The sequence below is a fragment of the Gracilinanus agilis genome, chromosome 6, assembly GCF_016433145.1.
Source record: "Gracilinanus agilis isolate LMUSP501 chromosome 6, AgileGrace, whole genome shotgun sequence".
NCBI classification, from domain to species: Eukaryota; Metazoa; Chordata; class Mammalia; order Didelphimorphia; family Didelphidae; genus Gracilinanus; species Gracilinanus agilis.
Genome location: NC_058135.1, coordinates 282,387,066 through 282,406,684, shown reverse-complemented (window position 1 = coordinate 282,406,684; position 19,619 = coordinate 282,387,066). Strand labels below are relative to the sequence as shown.

General features: G+C 37.0%; 1 protein-coding gene and 1 pseudogene across 1 annotated transcript in view; one reads left to right on the top strand and one right to left on the bottom strand.

Moving 5' to 3' along the window:
- Positions 1–19,246, top strand: part of LOC123251020 (vomeronasal type-2 receptor 26-like) — a 60,225-nt gene extending 40,979 nt beyond the window's left edge. The window contains exons 4-6 of the mRNA XM_044680177.1: positions 10,858–11,082; positions 12,132–12,255; positions 18,342–19,246. Of these exons, the coding sequence (XP_044536112.1) occupies positions 10,858–11,082; positions 12,132–12,255; positions 18,342–19,246 (1,254 nt within the window). The remainder of the gene's footprint in view (positions 1–10,857; positions 11,083–12,131; positions 12,256–18,341) is intronic.
- On the bottom strand, positions 5,053–8,044 carry LOC123251736 (annotated as a pseudogene).
- Positions 19,247–19,619: the final 373 nt, after the last annotated feature.

Genomic DNA, 19,619 nt, shown 5'->3' with positions numbered 1-19,619 from the left:
GATTTCCACATGGAGATTGGGACCTAAGGGAGCTTTTGTTGGAGTGGAGCTGAATTTCTTTGAATTAGTAATTATGGGATATTTAGCTAGGATGTTTAGCTAGGAAATATTTTCTACTTCCACCCTACAGTTATCTCTTTATTTATCTTAAATTATAAAGAGCTACTAACACATTTTTATTTAAGAAGTTAATTATATTTACAAACAGTGACAACAATATTAATTTAGAATTCTCGTATATTAAGTCAAATCATTAATTCATATTCTTACAGTAGTATTCCTGTTTATCTTTTTTATTAAGATCTATTTCACATTCAACTTTGTCTGAGGCCATTATTGTTAACCTTGCTTGTTCTTTTTATTCAGTCAGCTAAAACACGATATATTTTACTCTAATCCTTTATTTTTACTCTATGTGTATCCCATATTTTTATCTTTTATTTCTCTTTTGGCTTGGAAATTTTTATTTAATTAATTAATTTAGAATATTTTTCCATCATTACATGGTTCATGTTCTTTCCCTCCCCTCCCACCCTCCAACCCCCATATCCTACACACAGGGTTTTACATGTATATTGATCAAGACATATTTCCATATTATTGATATTTATATTTGCACTAGGCTGATCTTTTAGAATCTATATCCCCAATCATATCCCCACAAACCATCTTTTCAAGCAGTTGTTTTTCCTTCTGTGTTCCTACTCACACAGTTCTTCCTCTTAATGTTGATAGCATTCTTTCTCATAAGTCCCTCAGAATTGTCCTGGATCATTGCATTGCTGTTAGTAAAGAAGTCCATTACGATAGTCTGATAGTGTATCAGTCTTTATGTATAATGTTCTCCTGGTTCTGTTCCTTTCACTCTGCATCAATTCCTGGAGGTAATTCGAGATCATATGAAATTTCTCCAGTTCATTATTCCTTTGAGCACAATAGTATTCCCTCAATAACAGATACCACAATTTCTTCAGCCATTCCCCAATTGAAGGGCATTCCCTCTTTTTCCAATTTTTTGCCACCACAAAGGATTTGGCTATAAATATTTTTGTAAAAGTCTTTTTCACTTAAATCTCTTTGAGATATAAACCCGAAAGTAGTATGGCTGGGTCAAAAGGAAGATAGTTTTTTAAAGCCTTTTAGGCATAGTTCCAAATTTCCATTCAGAATGGTTGGATCAATTCACAACTCTACCAGCAATGCATTAATAACCCAATTTTACCACATCCTCTCCAACATTTATTATTTTCCTTTGCTGTCATGTTAGCTAATCTGTTAGGTGTGAGGTTGTACCTCAGCATTGTTTTGATTTGCATTTCTCTAATTATAAGAGATTTAGAACACTTTTTCATGGGTTTGTTGATAGTTTTGAAATCTTTATCTGAAAATTGCCTATTCATGTCCCTTGCCTATTTATCAACTGGGGAATGGCTTAATTTTTTGTACAATTGATTTAGCTCCTTATGTATTTGAGTAATTAGATATTTCTGAGAGTTTTTTGTTATAAAGATTTTTTCCCAATTTGTTGCTTCCCTTTTAATTTTGGTTGTATTGGTTTTGTTTGTAAAAAACGTTTTTAATTTAATGTAATCAAAATTATTTATTTTACATTTTGTAATTTTTTCTAATCCTTTCTTGGTTTTAAACTCTTTCCTTTCCCAAAGATCTGACAAGTATACTATTCTGTGTCCACCTGAATTACTTACAGTTTCCTTCTTCATATTCAAGTCATTAACCCATTCTTCATATTCATTCTTTTTTGTGTATCTTCTTAGATAACTTAATACCCCAACCTCTATCTATGAATAATTCTTCAAATTACAATAATAGTGAATACAATTTTTGAAAGTTACAAATAACATTTTTTACATATAGGAATAGAAATAATTTGATCTTATTGAAGTCTTTAAAAAAGAAACTTAATTTTTTTCTTTCCCCTTTCTTATTTACCTTTTATGTTTCTCTTGATTTTTGTGTTTAGATACCAAACTTTCTGCTTGGTTCTGGTCTTTTCTTTACAAATACTTGGAAATCTTCTATTTTGTTAATACCCATACTTTCCCCTGGAAGTATATAGTCAGTTTTGATGGGTAGGTGATCATTGGTTATAGAACCAATTCTCTTGCCTTTCTGAATATCATATTCCAAGCTTTGTGGTCTTTTAGTGTGGAGACTGCCAGAGCCTGTGTAATCCTAATTAGTATTCCTTGATATCTGAATTGTCTTTTTCTGGCTTCTTGTAATATTTTCCCCTTAACTTGGAAGCTTTTGAATTTTGCCATTACATTCCTGGGTGTTGTCTTTTGAACATTTCATATAAAGAGTGATCTATGGGCTCTTTCAATGACTATTTTGTCCTCTTGTTCAAGAACATTAGGGTTGTTTACTTGGATAATTTCTTGTCATACTGTGTCAAGGTTCCTATTTGTTTCTGTTGTGTGTTTTTTTTTTCAGAAAGACCAGTGATTCTCAAATTGTCTCTTCTAGACCTGTTTTATTTGTCAGTCATTTTCTCTGTGAGATATTCATGTTTCCTCCTATTTTGTCAGTCTTTTGACTTTACTTTATTAACTCTTGCTTTCTCGTAAGATCATTAGCTTCTACTTGCCCAATTCTAGTCTTTAAAGACTTATTTTTTAGTATAATCTTTTTGATTTTCCTTTTTGATCTGGTCTATCCTGCTTTTCATGGCTTCCAGCAGGTCATTTCTGGTCTAATTTGTATATCATTTCATTTAATTTCTGAACCTCAATTTCCAAGTGCGAAATTTTGTCTTTTAAACTGTTATTTTCTTTTTGAACTGTTTCCAAATTTTCTTGCCAAATCTCTTCCATCTTTCTCATGATCTCAGATTTGAACTCTTCAAGAGGTTGTGACCAATTTCCATTTTGGGGGGAAGGTTTCTACCTGTTTACTTGTTTGCCCTCCTCTGCTGTCTCCTCTGTAGTCTGGATTTTTTCTCTGTGAAAATTATCCAGGGTCAGTGCCTTTTTGTGTTCCTTTTTGTGGTTGAACTCTGTCTTACTTGGGCATTGCTGGCCATCATTATGGTGTTTTTTTCTTCTCTCAGAAGTCTGAGGGAGGAGGGCAAGCTCTCTGTGTACGGAGCTAAGAAGTAGTTTTTCCCTGAAGCTACTTTTTGAGTCTCTGCAGCTTCTACTGTGTGCTGCCCCTCTCTCCTCTCTGCTTTATCTCCATGCCCAAAGTCCACAAACTTCAGCCTCCTGGGGTCTCAAGTCCCATTGCTCTTAGAGGTAGGTCCCTGGTGTTCTTAGTGTAAGGATGGAAGGGAAAGGGAAGAATCATGGGGGATAGAATGTTTGCCAAAGAGGAGTGTGAGACAAGAATGGCAGTTGAAAGGACAGCAGAGGATTCTGGGAAGAATTCCAATGCACCTGGTCTTCAGTTTGGGAACTTGAGGGGAGTAGAGGCAACAAACAACCTCCGAGCAAACAGAAGGGTGATCCCGCAAATTTCCCCATCTGGAATCTAAGTCCTGACACCCTGTCCTTTGTCTATGGACATATTCTCAAGTCCAAGATCATTCATCCTATCTTTGGGGATTTCTGGACTCCATTTGGGAGTAGATCCCCAAAACCCCACTTCCAGCCTTTGCTGTACAGAGAGACCCTAATCAACTGAACTATGGATATAGCTTATAATTTTAGCCAAAGATTTAGAGGGTTGGGAAGAAAAAGCTTGGGTTGGGGACTGAATTCTCCCCCAAGTGAAGGACCTTGGGTTAGAGATTAGGGTGACCTACTTCCTCTGACCACCCTTATCAATAACTCTTATCAATCACCCTCTCCAAACACACTAATACTCTTATTAAATACCTTCAAAAGTCAGATAGCACTACAAGTTTATTGAGGGACAAGAAGGGTAGGAGGTACCACTGCTTTGCCTGGCAGAATCCATCTTTGAGACAGACCCACCACCATGGTGTCATCAACCAGATTAATAATTGGAGGCTTATGTGAACCCTGGTTCTGACCAACACCAAACAAGGTCACCCCATAGCTAATCCTCTGTGGAAGACTTCCCTCCAATGTGTGAGGGCCAGCATGTATTCCCCCGGTACCCATAAGCTGACAAAAACTCCATTCAAGTGTTCTTCATTATTGGTTGCTCCATTAGAGTAGGAAAATAGATTTACCACACTGACCCATCTCTCTTTCTCACCTGTTCTCCTTCCAAATGGGCCACTAATACATTAGTCAGCTGCCAAGAACCTAGGGATTGCCCCACGCTCCCTATAATTCTGTCACACTGGCTCTGACTGTGGCACCATAGGTGAGGTAGGGGAGGGTTGGTAATCTCACACTTTGGTGGGAGTTATTTCACCCCCCTATAATATGAAAATGTCCAAATCCCATGTACCTTCAATGCTATGTCCTATTGTGGGGCCCCTTCCTTCATCTGAACTTGGTTATTTTGTCCTTTTGAGATATTATATATCTTTTGGTGGTGAGGAGAGAAAGAGTTCTGCTACTACTTTGCAGCCATCTTAACCCAGAAGTATCCTGTTCCTTATTTTTAAATTTGTTTATTGTAAACAATACATTGTTAATTTTTAACCATTCTGCTGTCTTTGTTTTATTGGTGAATTCATCTCATACTCTTTTTTCCCCTGAGATCAGAAATTTTGTCTTTATATTCTATGACCAACTTAAACCAGAAGATTTAAGTGTAATAGAATTGGGTAGTCATTCAAAGCATTCAAAGAATATGGTGATATTATTATCTGAAAAGTATCTTTTAGAATAAATGTTCAAAACAAAGTGTATAACTCATTCAAAACTAAAAATTGAGCATCATAGCACATTTTCCTGAACAAAAAATGTTCAACAATTTAACAATTGTTAAATCTCTCCAAATCCCTGAAGCCTTTTCCCTCAGTTAGTTACATTAGAAGACTTATGTTTGATTGAATTCCTTCCTTTTCATGGGAATACATGGGAAAGTATTACTGAGGTCCACTGTTAAAAACACAATATGTTGTACACCCAACAATCCTAGAATACAAAGTGGCTGAGGGGGCCTCAAGTTATGTTAATAATAGCCTTCTCTGCTGATAACTTCTTTGCATGTTGGACCTAAAAGAATGGTGTGCTCAAATTGTGCTGTGTAGGACCCTTTGATGTCACATAAGGGAGAACAGTGATCCACAATGCCTAAGTCACACAGATTCCTGAGAATCAACAGGTATTTGCTTTCTCCTAGGTGATCTATCCAGCTGTGAGAGACCAGAGTACCAAAGTTTTCGTTGATGACATTTAGTAAATGTTTTGCTCTTGGAAATCTTATTGGCACATGTACAACATCAAAATTTTTCATATAACCCAAACATTCCATATTGACATGTACCACACCTTTCCCTGTACTGCCAAAGCCGTGGCATATATTTCTCTTTCCTCTATTCTTGTTGCTTCTTCTCCTTTGACAATGGACATTGTTTTCCCAGCATGTATTCCATATGGTCCAACTAAATGGCCATTAAGATTTTGAATGGGTTTCACTTGATATGTTTTGCCATCAATTTCAAGGTCATAAAAGTCCATAACTTCTTGAATGGCCTCACCAGCATATTCCAGTATTAGCAGCATCTTTTACAGCTTTTAACAAAGTGTCACATTAGGGATTGAAGGTGATAGCAGAAGCACAATCAATAATCCTACTATTGATGTATGTCCTAAAATCTATCTTGCAGATATAATATTACTAGACTGTGGGGTCTCCAGCATTGGGAGTGTAGTGGGCTGCACAATTATTGAAGGAGTAGCCTATAGGGAAGGCAAGTCCAGAATTTAGACAATTCTTTTTTATTAGCTCATGGGAACAATCATCCATTTTTTCAGAGATCTCTATCAAGGTCATCCCAGGCTTGATCCTGCTCATCACATATTTCCCCATTTGTTTGTGTGCCTGGGCAGCTTCCTGAAAGTCATTCCAGATTTCCTCACTGGCTTGGTCTAGTGCAGGGGTCATCAACATATGGCTCTAGAGCCATATCTGGCTCTTTTGAGGGCCAGATATGGCTCTTTCTGCAGGAGCCATAAAGTCAATTTTTTTTCAGGCTTTGTTATAGGAGCTCACACTGTGAGCACTGTACAGCTCTCACGAAATTACATTTTTAAAAATGTGGTGTTTATGGATCTCACAGCCAAAAAGGTTGCTGACCCCTGGTCTAGTGCTTTCTTGTCTTCATTTGTGTTTCTCCAAGCTGCTCTTTGCCCATCTTGTGTTGAGGAGGACTTGTATTCTTGGCCCTTTGAAAACACACCAGTGGGATACAAGGCACATATGAGCACTGAGGGTAGGCCTGTCTGTACCTTTAGTCCCTTCTTCTTTTCCTTCTTTTTCTTTTTCTTTCAGCTGCTCCATCTCCATCTTCATTGTCATCCTCTTTTTCTTTGTCCTCCAGGACCAGTTTTTCCAGCTGTTTGACTACCTCATTGACAGAAGTCCCCGATTCTCCCTCCGTTTCCTGGTGTCTTGCAGCTCCAGCCTTGCCCTTTTTCTTCCCGGGCTTCTTTTTGGCCGATTCCTCAGATGCTTCCACCACGCTGTCATTCTTGTCCTCCGGCTCCAGCTCTCCTTTCAGGTGCTACTTCCTGACACCTCCAAGCCTGCCATATTGCTAAAGAGAGAACCAGAGGGCAGACTAGAGAGGCCTGCAGCCCTCATCAGCCCTCCCTGCCACACCAAGCCACTCTCACTAGTTGGAGGGAGGGAGTAAGAGGCATGGATGGCTGGAGGATTTTGCTTCTGAAAGGGGTGGGGACTACATGGACCTGAGGGCCTTGGTGGCAGGCTGACAGGATAGGGAGAGCTTCTGAGCCAGTCATCTCATACACTTTTGTTATATTGAATCTCTGGGAGCTTGAAGTTCACCTTTGATTGACAAATAAGTCAGTTGGATGGAATGTTCCCAGGGAGGTCATGCGAAAGGCAGGAGGAGGGGCAGTTGAGAACCCTGAGCAGAAGTTCTGGGTCTTTGACCTGTGCTGAGGCTGGAGATTGGTGGATCCTGGTCTTGGAGTGAGAGGGTGCAAACATCTCTCTGCAAACTCTTCCTGTACTTGAGATACCATTCCAACCTGTACCTGACCACCACTTTGGTGTCTACTGCCCCTAGATATTAGAAGTTTCATCATCTAGATATCTAGGTTTCCCAGGGCCCGGGAGGGATCCGGGAAGTGGGCAGGAGACGAAGAAGAGGGTGGAAAGGGGTGGAAATAACTCAACTGTAAGGCTGAAGATCTATTGAAGAAGAAGCTAAAGATATCCCAGCAGTTTACCTACTATGATTTAGTCCTGGCCAGGCTGAACCAGAGGGAAGCTACATTGATTCTTCATCTGCTAGCAGTTGATATTTCATTAGTAACCATTAGAATAGGGTCTCCTATACAACAGTCCTTTACCCATATCCTTCTTGTTTAATATAAAGTTTAAAGTACCTTCCTAAAGCAGTTTCAAAGCTTGTTTTGGGAAGGGAGAAATCACAGTCAGAATACAAGGCATTATCCTAGCTAAAGAGCCCAAATCAACATATCAATTAACACCAGGTGGGTCCTGAAGGGATATACCTCTTAGACCTGAAGGATCCTGCCTGGGCAACTGTTATAAGGGAGAAGGGTCATCTTATTTCTCTCTGTACATCAATTTACCATCTCAAATAGATCAAGAGACCTCCAATAATTATAACCTTTTTTTGGCGTAGCCAGGCTTTGGACCTGTTGAATTAGAGAAAGGATAATGGGAATTGTAAGGATTGCATTTATCCTGGGCACTCTTGCCATGTTTGTTTATTCATTCACCCAGAGAGTGATGAGGCTCTAGTGTTATACAATACCGGAATATCTAGTGAAGTTAGTAAAGATATATGACACCTATAGATATCTAACTATATCACTGGCAGAGTTTCTATCCTACCTACCAACAGTGGTTGTAGCTTTGGTGGCTTTCCTGCAGACAATTTTGGCTTTAAGGAAATGTATGCTTGGGTTAGTGGCAGAGCAAGAACAGATACAGAGAATGTCATGTCTTTAATGAGGGATCAGTTGAAGATGATGATTGAGATTAACAATAAAATCAGACTTGGATAAGAATTGGACAAACACACCATCTTATAATTAGAACTAATACAAAACATGTATCTTCCTAAAGAAAATAAGGCTAATGAGAAGACAATGGTTGACATGAGCACACAGACTGAAAATGAAGCTGAGACACTTTATAACACTTTCAAAATTCTAATTATTTGTTATTTATTGCCCCCCATTCTATTTTTTTCAGTTTTTCCTTCCCTTTCTGTTTTTATTTTGTTCCTCCTAAGAAATCCAATTTTGCTCTAACTGCTAGCTCCCTAATCGCCACTCCTTCTTCTGACTTACTTTTATTTTCTTTCTGTACTCCTCTAAAATTACCTCCCTTTTTTCCTCCCCTTATCCTTCTAGTAATTAATATAGTTACCCTTCTATGTGTCCCTCCCTCATCCTTCTCTTACCCTCTTATTTATTAAATTAAACAACATCTATGTTTCCCTATCTTGGTTTATCCTCTTGCCTTATTTTTTCTTAATTTTGATTCCAAGATTCCTCTTTTTAAATCTTTATTCCGCCTCACTCTCTTATTTCCTAATGTAATGCAGGATTTTTGCATTGCAATATTAGCTTAGGCTAAGCTGTCAGTTACCCTGGATGGAATCTTGAGGATGACATGTGTCATGGGGCAGGTGCCAACTAGAGGTTGGACTGAGACTATAAAAGCCCCTGCAAACCCAAGCCTGGGTTCTGTTTTCCCCAGACTTCACCCTGTTCACTCATTCACCCTTTCCCCTGGGGCCCTGGGTTAAAGGGAGGTAAAAGGAGGTGAAGGAAGGAGGATCATGGGTAGGAAATTAGAATAGCCTAGATATTAGAGTCTTCTTTAAGAGCAACTCAACAATAACTATTTTATTTTCAACTAAATCAGCCAGAAGATCTGATCAATCTCTTGTCCAGAGACACCTTTGCTCTGGCCAAGGGCTGGCTGCCCTCGGCCTCTCAAGACCTGCTTAAGACCTTTGTCAGCATCATCAGCATGACCTTAGCAACAGCTTAGTATCACCAAGCCCTCTTACCTTGCCTATTCCTTCCAAATGTTCTATAAATTCCTTAGCTTTAACCTGAGAATCTTGGGGATATTTTCTTTACCACTAAGACTAAGGACGATAGGAAGAAGAGAGAATTCTGAGCAGTTGAGGTTGAACCAAACCACCATTGCTGGGACAGGAAGTTCATGTACCTACTTCCTGCCAGTCTGCCACCATCCAATAAGGGGTAGTTACCTCAGCAGGGAGGGGTTGGCTGCCTGTCTTCTTAAAGGAGTCTAACAGTTAGCAGAGAAGGTTCACTGGGCACTTAGCTATCAGGGTTTGGTTTTGAAACCTGAACCAAGTTCATTCCCAGCTGTGTTTGCCCATTCTTCATAACATCCAACTCAACCACCTGCTAAACTGGTTACTGGCTTAAGGCTCTTTAGTCACATTACCACCCTCATAACATTTGGCGAGCACAGTTTAGGTTAAAAGACCTACAAGTTAACATCACTACAATATGGCTATTGCTAGTGTGTTATTTGGAATTTTGGGGGTTCCATTGAGAGGTATTTGGGGCTCATTTGAGCCTTAAAATATTTATATATATGACAAACTTCCTGTGGACATTTAGGGAACTTTGAAACTATATTTTCCATGGTTCAACAGGTTTCTGGTCTTTAAGTGAACAAACTTAAAATGTAGCTTAAATTGGGAGGTCAGGCTTGAGAATTCCTCTTTTGTTACCTGCCTGCTGGTTGCTCTCTTTGGCACGGGAGAAATCAGGCACATGGTCTATGGGGAGAAAGGCCTGGCAGGGTATTTGAATTAGATCTTAGCAGGTGCCCGGTGAAGTTTTTATTTTAGCAACATGGCCATAATTACAATATTACTTCTCCTTTTACTCTCAGTCTATACTTATTATAATTATAACACTAGGATGACTTTTATTGTCACCAGTTTCACACTGCTCCTTTGGTCATTGATGCAGGGAGCCACTGACTTCTGGTTTAGAAAGGTCCCTCAGTTCATTCATTAGGTCCTCAAGCTATATGACTACTACAAGTGGTGTGCAATCACACTAGCAGAATTCATCTGTTTCATTCCAATGGCTATAGAACTGTTTTTGCAGTTTTCCAAAGTCTTATAGTCCTTAGGAAAGTCATCTCCCATCTCTGGGTGTTTTGGCAATGCTTCCACCTCCAAACCTGGCTCAGTTTCTCAAGAACTCCAACATAATAGTTATACTAATAAGAAAAACAGTACCCTTCTATATGTCTGTATTATTCCCTTTTTTTTACCCAGATACAAAGAAAATTAGATACAAGCATTACCATACCTCCATTCCTTCCTTCCCTTCATCTTTCATTCATGCTTATTTTAGTAGATGATTATTATAATTTAGACTTCTCTATCCAATTTTCTTTTATTTTAAACTTATTCTTTCATATTTACATCAACCTCAAAACTTCTATCTATAAATGCCCCTTAAAACTACCAAAATTAATGATATCATTTAAAGATTTAGATGTGCCATTCCCCATATGAGAAGTAAATATTTTGACCTCATTAAATGCTTTTTAATTGATCTTTCATAATCTCTTATTATGTATATTTTTATTCTTGTATATAAAATTTTTCACCTAGTTGAAAAACCATAGGAAGAACATATGGAAAGACAAATCCAAAGCCTATTGCACCCTGATAACCAAACATGGTGATATCTGGAAGAATCTTTCTTTCTCTAAGAAGTAAAAAACTTCTTTCATTCTCTTTAGCTCCACAGTTTTCTGAAGTGCACCAACTTGGATGATTCCAGTGATGAAACATGTAGGGATAAAGCCAGTTTGGCTCCTGAGTCTTATGATATCTTGAATTTTAAAGCCTTTTCTAATTTGGATGAAGCATTCGTGAAAGTAGGAAAAGTAAACCTTGGGAAACCTTTTCCTCAGGGAATTAGGATTTATGAAGAGGACATTGATTGGCCACATGATTTCCTGCAGGTAAGGGGTCTATGAATAATATGGTGTATTTAAATGATCTTTTTAGAGTTCTAGAAACTTTTACCTCTTCTTTTGCACCAGGGAACTCACCATAGGAAATAGTGATAATTAGGAAGTAGAGGCAACATTTACTGAATCTTCTCTTTTGCTCCAAGTAGGAGAAAGCTCTGATTTCCTTTTTTCAATACCATTTTCAAGTTTCTTCCAGATAATTATATAATCACTAGAATTCTCCACTTCATGATGATGTCAAAATGTCCTACAATAAGTGGGCAAGGTTCAAAATTAACAACAGATTGGAGAGGAGCAAATATTTCTCACCAAAGGGAACTAAAGCAACAGAGGGTACCAAATGTCTCAAATTCTTCAAAACTGAAACATTTTATGCCATGGGTTTGCCATGAAAGAACCTGAGTACTTTCAGGAATTATTATTTTAAATCCTTTGGTTTTCCTTTACTGTTTTAGAACTTAAATGTTCATTTAGTATTATCTTTTCTATGTGTTTCCATTAATATCCCCTCAAAGGACATTTCAAGTGCCAGCCTAAGGTAATGCCAGTTCATATGTAGATTTAATACACCTGATCTATTTCATCAGTTCATTGTAGCAAACCCCTCTATTTCATGACTTCACTGAATCATTCATGAGTGTTAATGAAAACACAAAGAGTTTTGATAGATGGACAGACTATTTTTTAAACAAGAAATATTTCCCTTCATGTCATCAATGAACTATCCCAGAATTATTTGGACTAAGAAATTGAACCTTGATGAACAATGGCTATGAGATACTTAAGCTAAAATATATTCTAACAATAGATTACCATTCATAAAAATTCAATGAACTTTATTATATCCAGTGAAAAAAATGTTTTCATGTCATAACATGAGGAATGGTCAATGTGGAAAGGCACTTGTAAAACTCCAAATATTCTCTTTTCCACATTCTAAATAAGAAATGATTAAGATTATTATTTCCTTAGACAATTTATCTTTCAGAAGACATTATCACACTGATAGTCTCTCATCTTCTGTGATGGATGCTTAGACCCCTAGTTCCATATGCAGTCAGAGCTGTGTCCCTGGATTCAGAAAGGCAGCTCGTGAAGGGGAGCCCATCTGCTGCTTTGACTGTACTCGATGCCTTGATGGGCAGATTTCCAATCAGACAAGTAAGTGACCAAAGAAAAACAATCTTTTCCCAAAAATAATGGAGATACTGTAGTGGGGTGATTTTTGTCATTGTTGCTGTTGATTTTTTATTTGCTTTTAGGGATCTTAACCACTGGGCACTTTCTTTGATCCCAAGAACTTATTTCCTCAGTTTAAAAAGGAAACTATATTCCTTCTATCAATTCCTTTCAATGAGTGTTTATTGTTATCCTCCTCTGATAATATCATTAGGTTAGACAGTGGAAAGAGAAATGATAGATCTCCTGAATGACTGACTCTTGCCCCAAAATAGTTTACTATCATGTTTGTGGGGAACAAAATGCTCTAATTCGATGTTTCCAGATATTTTCAGTTTAATCTCCTCATCATCTCTTGGAACTTTCCTTTCTCATCTCCTTATATGATAACTGCTTTTTATCAGTTATTATTGACCTAAGTTATTTCCATAACTTTGAAGTGAAGTATTCTGATTCAAAGTTCTTGCCTATTTTAAGAGGGTAGTTTAAGGATCTGGGACTAGATGATTAGGTTAGGGCCAATATCAGAAGATTTACTGGGTTGTGAAGGCCAATAGAACCCAGTCCAGGCAGAGTCTGTCCTGAGATAGCACACACAGACCACTCAAACAGTAAATAAAAGGTAATTTAATTAAAGGGGAAAGGTTAGAAGGAATTTGGATGACCCTAATAGTAATATCAAGTACCTACACCCCCACAGATCTAAATGTCCCATCACCAGGAGTATTCACAGAATTTGAGCTATATTAATCCTTACCTAACTGTCTAAAGATCCCAGTCCCTAATCTAGATAAGCCTACACTAAACGAATCTCTCTAAAGTCATGAATTCTAAATACTAAAATCATTAGTCTTACTATATATCCCATCCCTTCCTCAAAATATGGCTCCCTTTTGCTTGAAAAAATGGAAACTTCAATCACCACTATTTTTGTTTTCTTACATACTGCCTATTTCCATACTCTTGAATTTTAGCTCTACTACCCTATATAATATTCAATATTCTATATTGATATGTTGGCTGTCACTATTCAATAAATTCAACTACTCTTTACCTTTGACTGATGGAATGCATAACTTTATTTTTATTGCATTATCAGGGTCTAGTCATGATAAATTTTGTTCAGATATTTATGTTTTTCCCCTTTATTTACAGAGAACTTTGTAACTGAATTCATGGATTCATTTTAAATGATGCAATAAGTAGATTCGCTGGTATTTTATTCATGAGATAGCTATTTTTATTGGGTTTTTCTTCATTATTATTGATGCTTGCATTTTGTTACTATTTGTGAAATATGGCTTGTGGAACACTTAATTTTTAGTAAGTTCCTTTGTTAACATTATTATTTTTTTGAATTTATTTCATCAATTTTCTAAGTAAATAATCATGTTCCCAGTAAGTAAATAATTTTATCTTTTATTTTTAATATACTATTTTCCCTAAATTACATAAAAAGCAATTTTTAATCTTTGTTCTTATTTTAATTTGAAACAAATTCTTCCCTTCCCTCCTCTCCCACCCCATCCCCATCATGGCAAGGAAACGGATATTGATTTTAAATTTGTAATATTGTAAAACATCTTTATATATTAGTCATTTTGTGAAGGAGAATGTGAAGTGTAAGGATGGGATTTGTGAAAGGAGGATGGGACAAAAGGAGCCAGAGAAGGAGTGGCTGACAGTTGGTGACAGTTGAGACCAGAGAGGACTCTGGGAGCTTCTTGGGAGAGAGGATGAGGAGGAAAAGGTTTCCAGGGGAGGACATCCCAACTTGGATCCAGTTCTAAGGGCTTCCTGAGGATCTTTCTTTGGACATTTAAACCCTGATTCCCTGGTCAAACATTTCATCACATCTCACCCAGAAAGACTTCAATCATTGAGTCAGCTAGGTTTTTGGACTCTATTTTGGGCACAATCTCTTAGTCTCCTTCTCCCATTACCCAACCTTGCTGAGAGACCCTTTCTGGTCTAACTTACAATTATAGAAAGGATAGAAATAGAAATAGAAATAGAAATAGAAATAGAAATAGAAGAAGAGGTAAGGGAAGAAACTTGGGAGTGGGAACCCCAAAGGTTCCCACTCAAGTGACAGACCCCATAGAAATAGAGAAGAAGGCACCCCAAAATCCCTCTGCCCTTTACCCCTTTCTCCAACCCTTAAATTGTGAATAATAAAATGCATTCATTAGACAGATAGCGTTCCAGAGTGCCTGAGAGACAATGAAAGGGAGTGGAATCACAGTTTAGTCTGGGTGCCTCCATCTTGAAACCAGACCACCTGCTGTGAAGTTGACTGATATCGGGGGAGGCTTGTGTGAACCTCATCTTTATTCAGAATCAGATTGGAATACCACATACCTTGTCTCATAGGGAAGCCTTGCCCCCAACTCCTGTGGGTCAGCATGACCATCCAGGTCACCTACTTTTGGGGTGACATCCCCTCAAAATCTCCCAGTGGATATTAGGCATGAGGGGAGAGCTAGAAGAGAGTTTTACCCCTCATAGACACTCTCTCTCCCTTCTATCATAACATTAGTTACTGGCTCTCATTATTATTACAGTTTTGGCAGAGACTCTCTTTATTATTATAGAAGCAATAAAAAAGGAGCAGGGTTTGAAAGTTAATCCAAATAATTGATTAGTAAAAGGTTATTTGATAATATAATGCCAGTAGCAACTCTTAAATACTCCCTAATTCAGAAATTGGCAGATTGCAACAGATTTATGTCTGCCCTTCCTTTATGGTTTTCCATTCTCAAACAATTTTTATATGGAATATTAAATAGAAAATAAAAATAAACTCAAAACTCCATAGGGTATTTATGTTGAGAGTAATATTGCCTAGATGGGATTTGGACTCTTCTTTTCCATTCTTATCCATAGAAATAAGTGAAGAATAATGTTTTGCTGGCATTACATTTCTTCTCCTTTGGAGAAAGTTTGAGGCTTATGTTGCTACCAACTACTCCTTTGTGCATTCTTACTTCTGGTGTATTCATAAGTGACTGTAATTACCCACTTTATATTATAGAGGAAATATAATTGTCCTCTGCTTCATGGTATTCAATTCTCTTCTTAAATACTTTATATAGATTTTAAAGCTATTAGAAAAGTCAAAGTTCCTTGGAGAACTTTCTCTCTGTCTTACTATGGGTTGTCTGCATCCAACAATTGATTTCTCAGTGTTTTATATGATAAAAAATATAGGAAATATGTAGATGAAAATTGTGTGGAATATAATACTACATTGTTCAAAAGACTCCAACAAAAATGAAATCTGGTGAAAATCAGATGTTGGCTTAAAACTTTCCCAGATTATGAGAAATTCAGTAGAACCAATAGCTTTAGCCAGAGGCCTCTATTCCAAGGTGTCTAGAGAAGTTTATGGTGCATAGTAAATTCTCAGTTCCCTGATTTCTTTTGCTCTTGTTTCACTTTCACTTTTGAATTGATTCTTTTGTTTTTTTCTGATAGTTTTCTCTTTTGTGCTGCTGATTTTATAACAGAGGATGAAGTACACAAGAAGTTCCTTTCTCTCAGGCTGTCCACCAACCATCGATATATACTTATTCAAAAAAAAAATCCTTGGCATGATTATCATACTGATTCTAATACAAAGTTTAAAATATTTAAAACTATCAATACTGCAACTCCATTACATCATTCTCCAAGATGTTCATTTGAAAAGTCTTACCATTGTTTTGATTATCCTTCTGTTTTCATGTTTCCTTTATTGAAGAGCACAAATGCTTATATAGTTCAGGCTTCTAGTAATATATAAATATTTCCATCTGGTGATAAAGATTTTACATCTAAAGAGAGTCAGAATAAAAATAACATTAATTTAAGAGGCACGAAAACTTCATGATTCATTTCCACTTCTTTCTCTACTTCAATGACTCTCCCATTTCCACAGTATAATAGGAAGGGAATACATAAAACAAAGGGCCACGTCTTACTATGTTTGCTTCTTTTTTACTCCTTCATTCACTGTCATGTTTGATAAAATCACTAGAAATCCACCATGCTAAAAGTCCAAGATCTTCTCCAAGCCACAAGAGGACATAAGACTAAGGCACTGCCAACTTTCTGGTGTTAATTATGATCTTCATTTGCAATCAATGTGGCCTTTCTTCTCTCTACTTGCTATTGATTAATTTTCCTTTTATATTATCAACCAAACTAATAAAGCAAGAAATGACTAAAGTTATATCCCTCTAATTTACTAATGAATTAATTAAAATATCCACATTTGATTAAATATTATTTTAAAATAAGTCAGGTAAATTTATTTTCAATAATGTTTAACTCATGTCTCTCTACATTTCACCCTCTGAAACATACTTCACATTTTGCATTCAATAAACATTTATTAAGCACCTACTATATTCTAGGCACTGTTCTTAGCTATAGAGATGCAATTAATAAAAAGAAAAAAAATCCCTGCCCTTAAGTTACCCATAGTCTAATGGAGGGAGATAAGGTAGAAAAGACGAGAGAAAAACAGTGAGATACAGAACCAGATGGTACCTGATGCAGCAGTGGCATCTTGTTCAGAGGGCTTGAAAGTAAGACAAGCTGCAGATGCAATGAAGATTTCTGTTCAGTAGGTTTTTTTTTTTCAGTTGTCTGACTCTTTGTGACTCCACTTGGGGTTTTCTTAGCAAAGATAATGGAGCAGTTTGCCATTTCCTTCTCAAGGTCATTTTTCAGATGAGGAAACTGAGACTAAAAATGTTAAGTGACTTGCCTTGTGTCACACAACTAGTAAGTGCCTGAAGCCAGATTTGAATTTAGATCTTCCTGACTCTGGCTTTATACTCTCTCCACTACATGACCTACTGTCAAGGTCACAGTTAATTAATAATTGTTTCTGATTGGAAAGTGTATTAATAATGTAGTGAACAAAAAAGGAAGAGATTATCAATTGTGTTCAATCTATAAGATACAGTTCCTGAGTCTACTGATAATATCATAATACATGTGTACATAATAAAACTACAACAGTGATTGATAGGAAATACAAAGGACCTTCATTTAATAAATTTTAAATAGGTAAGTATCATCATATGTTGGCAATATAGTTTCTACTTTAAAAAAAATAGGAATTATTTTGGAAGCTACAGGTAACAACCTGGATAGAGGAACATTTTTTTCAATGAAATACAAATACATATAGTGAGAAAGAAAACAGAAGCAATCACTTATTACCTTGATTTAAAATAAGCACATGTGAGTAGGGAATTTGTATTTTTCTTTCGTCAATCAGAGAGTTAGACTTCTCTTCCATTTGGTTTGAATTTAGGTCAATCACCAAACGGAATTTATTGCACAGGCACTGACCTCCTGGTGGTACCAGATTAATTTTGATTGGTTCCTGGGGAGTGATGTAAGAGAGCTAGTGGGTGTAGTAAGGATTTATAAGATGAGACCCAGCAGTAAGCTGGGGTGGGGGTGGGTAATTTTCTGAGGCTGAGATTCGGTGACAGAAAATGAATTGTTTGGCTCTGGATTATTAGACTAGGAATTCACCTGCTTTCTATATTTCTCTCTTATTTTACTTTCCTTACAAATAAATCTAATTATTAACAATCTTGTGACTTAAGACTTAATTACATTTTTTGGCCATCACCCATTCTAACCATTACACACATTCAAAAATATTTTTTAAAGTAATGTAATATATTTTGTTTTCATATACAAAAAAATGCCTCCATATAAATTATTTTAAAATCCAGTTCTTATTGGGTCATTATGTAATTGGCCCCCATTCAACTGATTTTAAATTTTATTTTAAATTTTAACAGGCTATAGGAAATTTAGTTTTTGTAAAGTAGATGCAAGATAGTGAAACAAGATTTTTTTCACATTATTCCTCTGTGCATTTGGAGATTGGAAATTTTGAAATGTATAGTTTTATTATCAAGCCTTTAGAATATTTATTCTGCTGGCAGATTAATATTCACCATATAAGGCTGATCTCTTCATGGAGTTATTAAAAACTGAACTTGATTGTAAATAGGAAACATCATTATGGAATATAGTGAGATTCTTTCTCTCCACAGATGCAGAACAATGTCTGAAATGCTCTGAAGATCAATTCCCAAATACAGAAAGAGATCGATGCCTCCCTAAGACTGTAACCTTTCTGAAATATGGTGAACCTCTGGGAATTGCTCTGACATCTTCAGCTCTTTGCTTCTCACTCTTCACTGTTTTTGTCCTAGGACTTTTTGTGAAGCACAGAGACACTCCCATAGTTAAGGCCAATAACCGCAGCCTCAGCTACATACTGCTCATCTCCCTTACCCTCTGCTTCCTCTGCTCCTTGTTTTTCATTGGCCATCCAAGCACAGCCACCTGTCTGCTCAGGCAAACCATGTTTGCAGTTGTGTTCACTATAGCCATTGCCTCCATTTTAGCCAAGACAATCACTCTGTTTCTGGCCTTCAAGGCCACAAAGCCAGGGAGCAGACTCAAGAAATGGCTAGGCTCCAAAACATCATTTTGTCTCATCCTTATTTGTAGTCTAATCCAAATGTGTTTCTGTGGTATTTGGCTAGGAATGTCGCCCCCTTATATGGATATAGATATACACTCTGAACCTGGTCAAATTATCATTCAGTGTAATGAGGGTTCTATCATTGCTTTTTACTGTGCCCTAGGTTACATTGGTTTCCTAGCACTGGCGAGCTTTATGGTAGCTTTCTTAGCCAGGAACCTGCCAGATACTTTCAATGAATCTAAGTTCCTGACATTTAGCATGCTTTTGTTCTGTAGTGTCTGGATCTCCTTCCTGTCCATGTACCAGAGCACTAAGGGCAAGTTCATGGTGGCTGTAGAGATATTTTCTATATTGGCCTCCAGTGCAGGGATTCTCATTTTCATCTTTGCTCCCAAATGTTATATAATCCTTCTAAGATCAGACATAAATACTTTAGATCTACAGAAAAGGAAAGCTGATCCCTGAGGAACAAGGAGTTCTCAAGAACAACCACACCGGTCTCTATGAGCCAGTTCCTGAGGACCTATAATTTTAATAGCATACAATAATTATGTTTAGAATGAATTAATTCAATTGTCTGTTATCATCTCTTTCTTTTCCATTTGATTCTAATAGCCCTCTGAGTAGAAGCACATTTCATAGTTTCTGATTACAGGGAAAACTACAACATTTGTGAAAAATCCCTAGAATTGAAAATATAAGAACCTGGTTTCTAATATATGCAAAGCTTTTATTACAATGATTGGCAAATAGTAGGAGTTTCATTGTTGGGATCCCTTAACAATGGGGATTTATATAGCCCTGAATTGATGGACATTACCATGTACAGTGGAGCTGT